Genomic DNA, 12,136 nt, shown 5'->3' on the forward strand with positions numbered 1-12,136 from the left:
GTGTCCTCCTTATGCAAGCGCGTGAAGCTGGGAGCACGCGAGCGCAAGCCATCGGAGAAAGCTAAGGCCATATCAGACCAGACAAAGACCTATAAAAGGGCTAAAAAAAGGGTCAAAGTTGCCGAAAAAGGTGAGGTTTGTACGGAAATTACTATTGTGTCCGAGGATTCGCCCGCTCGGTCAACCAACATATTCGACCCACCGACAAGTTCATTAATGGAGCTCCAAAAATCGGCTCCAACAAGGGAGGAAACCTCTCCCCCGGGAGCGGTATAGAATTGTTGTCTCGTCCATATGTGTTTATTTATCCATATTGAATTTGCTAAGTCTATACAGTTAAGTTTCCTAACCAAAATATCTGTCGTCAGCATTTATTTAAAGTTAACGATGTTCAGAGAGTGGCACTGAAATGTAGCTTTCATGGGAAGGGGACAAGTATACTCCCTATTAGGTATGAAGAAGCTATTAAATTCTTCCTCGAAGAACATGAGTTTGGGTAAGTTAATTATATTAATTGACCGTTTTTGACAATTATCGCATTTCAAGTTTTTTAAACATAACTGTGTTATGTAGGGATATAATATGGGAGGACGAAGATCGTACCAAACTTGCATGCAGCCCTGATGCCTTAGTGCAGCTCCTGCATGACAAGGCTGTACGGAGTGACGTATGCTCCTACAATGAACTACTACTGCAAATTGTAATTTGGTACTGAGTGCGTACTTCTTTTATTGCGTACAGGTAATCAATGTGTACTTTCGCATTTTGGAGCTTCTGCCTCGTGCCACTAATGAGATTATTGACAATCCATGTTTATATTTGCGCTGCGAGATCCAGGTTTTGAATTACTGCTCATGATGTCTCGTTCTTACATTTTTCCAATTGAAATTCAGCGTGCCATCTAAGCTGTGTTAAATAAATTGTATGCAGGCTGCCGTGCTCCAGCATCTACCATTGGATTACCTCTCAATTACCACTGATGTCACCAAAAGAATCATAGAGTCATTGTTGCCCAGTATTCAAACATGGCTTCGGGAATTCAGATGTGCCGATCTTCGAAAGTGTAGATATCTCTTCATTCCGATGAATACGGGATGGCATTGGTATCTACTTTCTCTGGACTTGAAGGACCAGCGTTTCGAATGCTACAACTCCTTGTGGAGTTTCGACGTTGGGGAGGACGCTGTTAGATATGTTGGTATCACTTGTGAAACCTAATATTACTGAGAACCTTCTTTAGCAGGCGTATGTTCTTAAAATTTTGCATTCTTCACATTATTACAGGCTTCTTTTGTGAGATCGTGGCTAAACGACGTTGTCGGATTTCGTATCCCAGAATTAGCATATTTTGAAATTCGACAATGTGCACAACAACGAAATGATAGTGTTGACAGCGGGGCATACATGCTTATGTTTGCAGAGGGACTTACCCGAGGCAGCACGAGACCATTAAAGGAAGAATTGAAGGATCCATCTTTATACAGGAGCTGGGCTGCAGGGAGTATTCTATTGCATTCCGGGAGCGTTGCCAGCGTTAGGTTTAGGTCAATGTACCCTGGGAAGACTTGTATAGAGAAATCGTAGACTACGTGTTGTATCACATGAATGCAAATTACTTGTAAAACTTGATTGTAAATGTGTTATAAAGGATGTTTGTCCAACTGTAATTTTCTTGTTCTCTGTAATAAAATATTTTCAGACATAATATCATTATTCCGTGCAAAGTCCTTATGTATTGGCAATTTTTCCAACTCCCTGTCATGCTCATCGCTTAAACGAAAAGTCTACGGTGACTTATTAAACTGAGCCACTTAAAAATCGATTTCTACAGTACGAGTTTATCGTAACAATATCATCCAGCACAAAAGTAACAATGATATGCATCAACATTTGTGGTTTCATAAAGCGTGTCGGAGTTTGAGAAACTGTCGCCTAACATTCATGTGGTTGAATCCTAAATTCAGAGGTCGACACTGGCACACCACGAGTCGAGTCTGGCACAGCATCCTAAATTCAGAGGTCGGCATTTGTTCGCGACGAGTCAAGCTAACTCACCAGCCACTCTTAAGGGATGCAAACCTGAATGTCCGGAGGTCGACTCTGGCACCTCTGGCACACCAGCCACTCTCTGTGTTGGCTCTGTGCCACTTAAGGGGTCGACTCGCCATTCACTGGGGTCGACTCCCTTAGACTGGAGTCGACCCCAGCACACCAGGCACTCTTAAGGGTCGACTCCCTTATGTCCAGAGGTCGACTCCAGTCTGCCTGAGGTCGACACTTAGGCTCTGGCTATTTTTGGGTGCTCTCTGTCTTGCCTCTGTGCCACTTAAGGGGTCGACTCGCCATTCACTGGAGTCGACTCCCTTATACTGGAGTCGACCCCAGCACACCAGGCACTCTTAAGGGTCGACTCCCTTATGTCCAGAGGTCGACTCCAGTCTGCCTGAGGTCGACACTTAGGCTCTGGCTGTTTTTGGGTGCTCTCTGTCTTGCCTCTGTGCCACCTAAGGGGTCGACTCGCCATTCACTGGAGTCGACTCCCTTATGTCCAGAGGTCGACTCCAGTATGACTGAGGTCGACACTTATGCGTCGCTGGCTGTTTTTGGGTGCTCTCTGTCTTGGCTCTGTGCCACATAAGGGGTCGACTCGCCATTCACTGGGGTCGACTCCCTTAATCTAGTTAACTTTTATTTCTTTCCCCTTTTTTAGCAATCTTCTGGATGTTACGAATACGCAATTACCATAGAATCAAAATATCATTATACAAGCCATGTTGGTCAAAAATAGAACATTTCATTGCAATTGTTGACATTACATAAATATATTACAATGAGTCTCCTCGAGACCTATTAAACTCTTGCAGACAAAATAACCTTAGTTTCTAGGAAAAGAAGAAATCATGGGGCAGTGAAACTCGAAGAAGCTCTTGGCAGTCTCCCCATTACAAGACCCAGAACTTCTGAAACTTTCTGCAGAATGGCTGCAACTTCAGAGTTGGACTGGAGATAGGACTTGTTCAGGTCAGCTAAAGTCTGATTGATCTTATGAAGTGATTGTAGAAGTTTGTCGCATACATCCTGTGCATTTTCATTCAGATTCTCCATGTCCTTTCTGACAGATTGTTGAAGCTTTTTGGTCTCCTCTTCTATGTCCACAAATCTCTGGTACTGTCCTTGAACAAGACATCGAAGACTGACCATTTCCGCCCTCATTTTAGCGACCATTTCACACACGGTTGCGTTGGAAGGTACCAAGTCTGTACAAGCGACATCTCTAGAATTTTTTAGCTCTTGCATGATATCATCCCTTAGTGCTCTGAACTGCTCAGCAATAAGTCTAACTTCAGTGGGCCGCTGAGTTTGGGCAATTGGTTCTTCAGTGGGAGGATGAAATGATTCTTCATTTTCGACAGGTCGCTGCTCTTCTCTATGGCACGCACTGCTCTTCCCTTCATCTTTTCTTATCCACTGACCATCTTTCTTACGAAAACCCATTCGATGTAGCGACCGGTCATTGTAAGTATCCCAATGACCAAGAGTTGTAGATGGTTCCCCTTCAGTATTTACACCGAACTCCTCGAAGATTAAGGTTAAGAGCTTTCCATATGGCAAGGATGCCCTAGCTCTAGAGGCAGACTCTACCATGTGTCTAATCATCAGGTGAGGTAAACTAAGGGGGCTACCGTTCAGAATGTGGAACATAACAAGAATATCTCTTTCGGACACAAAATCAAACCTACCTGTTTTCGGAAAGAGGATTCGGCTAACAATATGATGTAATAGTCGATTTTCCACACTAAGTCGGTTGGCCGAAATTTGCTCAAGTGGACTAACATTTTCTGTGCCAAGAAGATATTGAATGCCCAACACTCTATTTTCTAAAAAATCTTCAGTTGAACCAGAGGTTGGGATGTTCACAAGACTCCCTAGGGTTTCCGGGTTTAGCAGAATTGGGGTTTTGTTTACCACACTTTCAATGCTAGCACTTCCGGTTTTGAGATTGGCATAGAATTAGCGAACAAGATTCGGGTACGTCGGAATGTCAAGGGAACATAGGGTTTCCCAACCCATGGCTTTCAGCTTCAGACCTATGGTAAAACCCTGGGCTTCTAAGAAGTCGAAATCTATTTTCCTACCGAGAGAAACACGACGAGTCACCAAGGGTACTTGCCTAGGAGGAGATGGAGCATGCGGACGAGGAGGAGGAACGTCGTTTCTTGCCTTGGACCTTCGCTCGGTTGCTTCCTGAACATTACTTCTCTTCTTTGAAGGCCGCACGACCTGCTTCCTCGGCATGGCGACGGATGGATGATAGATAGAGAGGAGGGAAGTAAGGAATTGGACGAACGAAGAGACGCAAGGAGCACAGGAAGGGAACTTAGGTCGACTCCATGAAAATCGAAGGGAAGAGGGAGTCGATTGACCTCAGGTTTTATTTCTTTATTGGAGTTACGGGTCGACCTCAGGCAGCCCGAGTCGACTCCTACGAAATGGAGTCGACTCCCTCTTGATGAGAGGTCGACTCGTAGCTTGGCTGCGTACACAGGCGCTATTTGGAATACTCTGAGAGAGTTATGGGGTCGACTCCAAATATCAGTCGGGTCGACTCAATCGTAATAACTGTGTTCCCAGAGAAGCTAACTGTGTTCCCAGACAAGCTAACTGTGTTCCCAGACAGCATGCTAACTGTGTTCCCAGACAAGCTAACTGTGTTCCCAGAGAAGCTAACTGTGTTCCCAGACACTCCATAACTGTGTTCCCAGAGAAGCTAACTGTGTTCCCAGACAAGCTAACTGTGTTCCCAGAAACAAGCTAACTGTACAAGCTAACTGTGTTCCCATAGAAGCTAACTGTGTTCCCAGAGAAGCTAACTGTGTTCCCAGACAGCATGCTAACTGTGTTCCCAGATAAGCTAACTGTGTTCCCAGACAAGCTAACTGTGTTCCCAGACACTCCATAACTGTGTTCCCAGAGAAGCTAACTGTGTTCCCAGACAAGCTAACTGTGTTCCCAGACAAGCTAACTGTATTTCCAGGCAAGCTAACTGTGTTCCCAGAAACAAGCTAAACTGTACAAGCTAACTGTGTTCCCAGAGAAGCTAACTGTGTTCCCAGACAAGCTAACTGTGTTCCCAGACAGCATGCTAACTGTGTTCCCAGACAAGCTAACTGTGTTCCCAGAGAAGCTAACTGTGTTCCCAGACACTCCATAACTGTGTTCCCAGAGAAGCTAACTGTGTTCCCAGACAAGCTAACTGTGTTCCCAGAAACAAGCTAACTGTACAAGCTAACTGTGTTCCCAGAGAAGCTAACTGTGTTCCCAGACAGCATGCTAACTGTGTTCCCAAAGAAGCTAACTGTGTTCCCAGACAAGCTAACTGTGTTCCCAGACACTCCATAACTGTGTTCCCAGAGAAGCTAACTGTGTTCCCAGACAAGCTAACTGTGTTCCCAGACAGCATGCTAACTGTGTTCCCAGACAAGCTAACTGTGTTCCCAGAGAAGCTAACTGTGTTCCCAGGCAAGCTAACTGTGTTCCCAGAAACAAGCTAAACTGTACAAGCTAACTGCGTTCCCAGAGAAGCTAACTGTGTTCCCAGACAAGCTAACTGTGTTCCCAGACAGCATGCTAACTGTGTTCCCAGACAAGCTAACTGTGTTTCCAGACAAGCTAACTGTGTTTCCAGACACTCCATAACTGTGTTCCCAGAGAAGCTAACTGTGTTCCCAGACAAGCTAACTGTGTTCCCAGAAACAAGCTAACTGTACAAGCTAACTGTGTTCCCAGAGAAGCTAACTGTGTTCCCAGACAAGCTAACTGTGTTTCCAGACAGCATGCTAACTGTGTTCCCAGAGAAGCTAACTGTGTTTCCAGACAAGCTAACTGTGTTCCCAGACACTCCATAACTGTATTCCCAGAGAAGCTAACTGTGTTTCCAGACAAGCTAACTGTGTTCCCAGAAACAAGCTAACTGTACAAGCTAACTGTGTTTCCAGAGAAGCTAACTGTGTTCCCAGACAAGCTAACTGTGTTCCCAGACAGCATGCTAACTGTGTTCCCAGAGAAGCTAACTGTGTTCCCAGACAAGCTAACTGTGTTCCCAGACACTCCATAACTGTGTTCCCAGAGAAGCTAACTGTGTTCCCAGAAACAAGCTAACAGTGTTCCCAAAGAAGCTAACTGTGTTCCCAGGCAAGCTAACTGTGTTCCCAGAAACAAGCTAAACTGTACAAGCTAACTGCGTTCCCAGAGAAGCTAACTGTGTTCCCAGACAAGCTAACTGTGTTCCCAGACAGCATGCTAACTGTGTTCCCAGACAAGCTAACTGTGTTTCCAGACAAGCTAACTGTGTTTCCAGACACTCCATAACTGTGTTCCCAGAGAAGCTAACTGTGTTCCCAGACAAGCTAACTGTGTTCCCAGAAACAAGCTAACTGTACAAGCTAACTGTGTTCCCAGAGAAGCTAACTGTGTTCCCAGACAAGCTAACTGTGTTTCCAGACAGCATGCTAACTGTGTTCCCAGAGAAGCTAACTGTGTTTCCAGACAAGCTAACTGTGTTCCCAGACACTCCATAACTGTATTCCCAGAGAAGCTAACTGTGTTCCCAGACAAGCTAACTGTGTTCCCAGAAACAAGCTAACTGTACAAGCTAACTGTGTTCCCAGAGAAGCTAACTGTGTTCCCAGACAAGCTAACTGTGTTCCCAGACAGCATGCTAACTGTGTTCCCAGAGAAGCTAACTGTGTTTCCAGACAAGCTAACTGTGTTCTCAGACAGCATGCTAACTGTGTTCCCAGAGAAGCTAACTGTGTTCCCAGACAAGCTAACTGTGTTCCCAGAAACAAGCTAACTGTACAAGCTAACTGTGTTCCCAGAGAAGTTAACTGTGTTCCCAGACAAGCTAACTGTGTTCCCAGACAAGCTAACTGTGTTCCCAGACAGCATGCTAACTGTGTTCCCGGACAAGCTAACTGTGTTCCCAGAGAAGCTAACTGTGTTCCCAGGCAAGCTAACTGTGTTCCCAGAAACAAGCTAAACTGTACAAGCTAACTGTGTTCCCAGAGAAGCTAACTGTGTTCCCAGACAAGCTAACTGTGTTCCCAGACAGCATGCTAACTGTGTTCCCAGAGAAGCTAACTGTGTTCCCAGACAAGCTAACTGTGTTCCCAGACACTCCATAACTGTATTCCCAGAGAAGCTAACTGTGTTCCCAGGCAAGCTAACTGTGTTCCCAGAACCAAGCTAACTGTGTTCCCAGACAAGCTAACTGTGTTCCCAGACAAGCTAACTGTGTTCTCAAAGTTTTGAGTCGACCTCACCGAGTTTTGAGTCGACCTCCGTGCAATGGGAGTCGACTCCGGTGAAAGACGAGTCGACTCCTTAGGTGGCACAGAGCAAAGAGAGAGAGCAGCCGAAATAAGGGAAGCCTAAGTGTCGTGAAAACCGAGTTTTGAGTCGACCTCCTTGCAGTGGGAGTCGACTCCGGTGACGGACGAGTCGACTCCTTAGGTGGCACAGAGCAAAGACAGAGAGCAGCCGAAATAAGCGAAGCCTAAGTGTCGACCTCACCGAGTTTTGAGTCGACCTCCTTGCAGTGGGAGTCGACTCCGGTGACGGACGAGTCGACTCCTTAGCTGGCACAGAGCAAAGACAGAGAGCAGCCGAATTAAGGGAAGCCTAAGTGTCGACCTCACCGAGTTTTGACTCGACCTCCTTGCAGTGGGAGTCGACTCCGTGCAGTGGGAGTCGACTCCTTAGCTGGCACAGAGCAAAGACAGAGAGCAGCCAAAATAAGCGAAGCCTAAGTGTCGACCTCACGGAGTTCTGAGTCAACCCCTGGGCAGTTCGAGTCGACCCCAGTGAAAGGCGAGTCGCCCCGTTAAGTGGGACAGAACAAAGACAGAGAGTGGACCTTAGCTCAGCCAAGCCTAAGAGTCGACCTCTTTTCCTACCGAGTCGACATCGGGACAGATCGAGTCGACTCCAATATTTTCGGAGTCGACTCGTTAAGAGTCTCAGATTAGGCAAAGTCGAAGGGAAGCCGGGAAACGGGATTTTAGGTGTAAATGTAATTTTTCCACGCCATATTCAACTATTGTAATTGTCAGAGCTGACGTCGAATGCTATGCCAACTGTTGATTAACTGTGTATCATTACGTGTTTGTAACAATTTTTTAACTGCATTCCGGTTTGAAGTAACTGAATTAAAATCTAACAAAAAATCAACATATACAATTCAGTTTGCACTTCATTAACATCAATACAAGAGTTTTGTTCTTAATATGCTGTGACTAACATGAAAATACATTGCAGGTATCTCGATACATTCTTCATAATGTCCATATTCTTTACTTGATGACCTCATTACAAGTCCTTCTATTGTGCCCAACCTTCCCGCATCGTCCACATCTCATTTCACGTACTGACTCCACTTGCGAAGGTCTTCTCTTCTTTTTAGGCCTGCCAGGACGTGTCTTTCTTATAGGGGGTAGAATGTGAATCTCTTCAGAGGCACTTTGGGGTTTCTCCATGTCAGGAATTGGACTGATTGCTTCGGCATATGTTACTCTATACAATTCAGCTTGGAAGCAATTGTCGGTGAATTGGTATAGTGATCTGCCGTCCTTCTCGATGCATGCACAAGCATGCTTACATGGCATGCGGAAGATTCGCCACTCGCCACAAGAGCAGCTACACATATGCAGGTCAACTTTGCATGAGTAGTTGGTATCCTTTACATCATATATCATTATGTTGGACGTAAATACAGCTAATCTCCGACCATCTTCCGCATTTTTTTGCAACACTTTCTCCGCATCAGGACAAAGTTGAGATTGAATGCTATATCCTCGATTACGCCGTTGATGCATCATCTGCATTATTTGGATCCTTATATGGTCAACCATCTGAGGCACAGGGAGATGACGAGCCTCCAGGACCCAACTATTAAAAGACTCTGCCACATTCGATGTCATGATGCCCCAGCGTGGACCTGGAAATACAGCATTCGCCCAATGCTCCGGCTTTGCATGTAGGAGAAAGGTGGTAGCACCAGGGGCTTCTGATGTAAGCTTTGCAATTAGCTTTCGGAATACAGTAAGCCTTGGTGTATAGGCAGCAGCATTTAGTAAATCAATGAGCCTCTTTCTCTCAGCTGCACGATAATGGACAAGGACCTGCATTGATAATTAAAATCAAATATACCACATGCTACATTACTTAGATACTTTGTAGTTTAAATTATTCATAATATGACGATGCAAACCTGATTCTTGAAGTTTTCTTTCACATGACGTATACAATATGAGTGGTAAGAATCAGGAAAGTACTTCGGCACGGATTTAATAATGCCCTGATGTCTATCCGTCATAAATGTGAACTGTTGACCACTATACTCAGTACAACTATGAATAGCTTCTTTCAGAAACCGGCAAAACCATTCCCAATTTTCATCACATTCTATATCTACAACACCATAAGCTATAGGAAACATATCATCATTTCCATCTTTGGAAGTGGCTCCAAGCAATACACCTCCATCCTTATGCTTTATAAATGTGGCATCCATAAAAATCAGAGGACGACATCCTTTTATGAAACCCATTAGTGAAGCATGAAAACAAATGAATAGACGTCTGAATCGACCATCAATTGTTTCGTACTCTGCAATGCTGCCGGGGTTGGTCTGACGAATGGCATCGCAATACCAGCGAATCCGTTCATAAGATAGCCGGCTGTTACCATAAAGATCCATCATGGCCACCTCCTTACCACGCCAAGCTTGATGATACGGCAATTCAACACCATATTGTCGTCGAATATCCTTTACAATATCACTCGGCTTATATAACGGCATATCTTGAAGTTGATCTTTAACAATTTTGGAAACCCAACGTTTTGAAGCCTTTGGATGAGACCGCACTTGCAATCCTCCTCCACATGTGTGGTTACAGTGCATTTTTTTAATTGCAAACTTTTCACCATTCCCAAGGCGAGAAGCATGAATACGCCATTCGCAACCTTCATAAACACATTATACAGTAACTCGATCACGATCGTTCTTCACGAAGACAAAATCCCTGCAAATTGCAATGCAATAGTTGCGAATGGTGTCACGTAGAGTTTCCACATTCATGAACTCCTGACCAACACCCTCTATACTATTTTTCCAATCATCCAACGAATTTTTTTGACTTGCTTCCTCTTCAATTGCGGCTCTTGTTTCTTCAACAACTTGACCAAAATTACTTGAGCTACCCTTCGAAAAATTTTTCCCTCTCGAACTGATTTCAGCACAATGCGATGAGCCACTGTTCATACAATAGGATAAACATTATTTTAGCAAACTTACTAAAATCCGTTGCACAAAACAATATTTAAAAAAGGGAATACCTCTCAATTACCACAGCAGCACCTTCGATCAAGGTTGGAGAATGAGTAACAACCATCTCGATCACCTTGGCATTTAAGTTGACGTGTATTTCATGCATGTTACGAACATCCTTATCGCTCATGAGCGTAACAAGCATTTTAGACTTGTTTGGAATATAAAACTTAACTTCTATCATTGTAGAAGATAAATGTCTCCACCTTTCAACTATTTCCTTAAAAATTTGATCAAGAATTGTGTCTTTTGAGATGGAAATAATCACAGCTTCGCTACCATAAGAACAAATGGCCATAAAAACATAGCTACCAGTGTCTTCCGAAGCCATGACAATGGAAAAAAGAGGAGGCAATGAACAGATAATTCCGAATTGCAAACAGACTTAGGAATATAGTGGAGCAGAGTCTCACTACACAGAGAAAGAGGGACTATCAGCGTTCTCTCAAACAGGGAACCGGTAAAGAGTAAGATGTAGTCTCAACGTTTTTAGGTCAACACAAAGGCTCGACATGCTCTCTCCCTATCCATCTAGCATCCATCCTAATGGGTGCTTGTCTCTTCCCAGACCAAACAATCTCCATTGGCAAAGACAAAACAGAGAAGAACGGAGACAAAACGCATACCCTATTGCGGCCTATTTTTACACCTTTTTCCCGTCTCAAAATCTTCCTCGAAAGCCATCTTCGGTAAACACCTTCCGTGGGATCACCAGGGGCATCCACGCTTAAGGGCTGCAAGTGGGATTTTTACTTCGGAGCATCTTCGGTAGACAAAAACAGAGTGTTTCCGGTTCCAAAACAGAACGCGGTACCTATTTTTTTCCCGCTTCCGGTAGCCTGGGGGGTACTTAAGTAACCTGGGGGCACTTTGGATACTATATTTTAAAGCAAACAGTAACTTAGGGACCGGAAATTAAAGATCCATGAAGCGGTGGACCGGAAGTTTGTTTTTGGGTCAACCGGGACCTCTTGTTACAGCGGGGTCTTTTGAGGGACGGGAAAGTAATTTCCCGTACTATATATTTATAATTATGATATAGTAATAATAATATAATACTATTATAATATTATTTTTAAATAATGATATCATATTATTTTAAATTAATATTATAAAGATTATTATATTTTATGATGAACAAAAATAACAATTTATTATATTATTTATATTAAATATCAAAATCGATAATTTACAAAATTAAGAATACTTTATGATAATAGTTTTTAATATACAAATAGGCAATTGAATGTGCTTTACAATGTCCTTTTTCATTTCTTGATACTCAAAGTATTTTTTTAGTTTCGTTACCAAATAAATATTAAAATTTCACGGCACGCTAGAACTGCAAGCTTTCCATTACAAGCTCTACCAGCTAAAACTGTACTGCCCAAAGCTCTACAGATAAAAGCTCGGCCACTTAAAGTAATACCAAACATGATCTAAGAGATCTATAAAGTGATGCATTTTGCCTATGTTTCTGTATTATATTTTTAGTGTAGTCACATCCTATTGCATTTTATGTTAGTAAAATGGTAGGCATTCATCCGGGAGATATAGAAATAGCACTATCACTGTTGTAACTTGAACACGTAAATACTAACATATAATTATGACATCTGAAGGTTCTGCTTGATCATTCTTTGGGGAAGAGGGGAAAAAAACTCTCTAATTCATGTATAATTAGTGTAACCATAGTCCACATTTTTATGGCATGTGGGACGCCAGCCTTGTTGGGCAAAATCTGGCTAG

The 12,136-nt window shown here is 43.5% G+C and overlaps 2 protein-coding genes across 2 annotated transcripts; one reads left to right on the forward strand and one right to left on the reverse strand.

The window, feature by feature from the left end:
• The first annotated feature begins 624 nt into the window (after nt 1–624).
• On the forward strand, nt 625–2,011 carry LOC120108241. Its single transcript, XM_039121821.1, has 2 exons — nt 625–1,194; nt 1,285–2,011. Exons 1-2 carry the CDS (start codon nt 925–927, stop codon nt 1,582–1,584), a joined length of 570 nt encoding a protein of 189 aa, XP_038977749.1. The 5' UTR covers nt 625–924; the 3' UTR covers nt 1,585–2,011.
• A 6,340-nt stretch (nt 2,012–8,351) lies between these two features.
• LOC120108235 lies at nt 8,352–9,859 on the reverse strand. Its single transcript, XM_039121809.1, has 2 exons — nt 9,269–9,859; nt 8,352–9,179 (listed from the first exon to the last, which is right to left on the reverse strand). Exons 1-2 carry the CDS (start codon nt 9,857–9,859, stop codon nt 8,352–8,354), a joined length of 1,419 nt encoding a protein of 472 aa, XP_038977737.1.
• Between the last annotated feature and the right edge of the window lie 2,277 nt (nt 9,860–12,136).

The sequence above is a fragment of the Phoenix dactylifera genome, unplaced genomic scaffold (genome assembly GCF_009389715.1).
Source record: "Phoenix dactylifera cultivar Barhee BC4 unplaced genomic scaffold, palm_55x_up_171113_PBpolish2nd_filt_p 001234F, whole genome shotgun sequence".
Taxonomy (NCBI): Eukaryota; Viridiplantae; Streptophyta; class Magnoliopsida; order Arecales; family Arecaceae; genus Phoenix; species Phoenix dactylifera.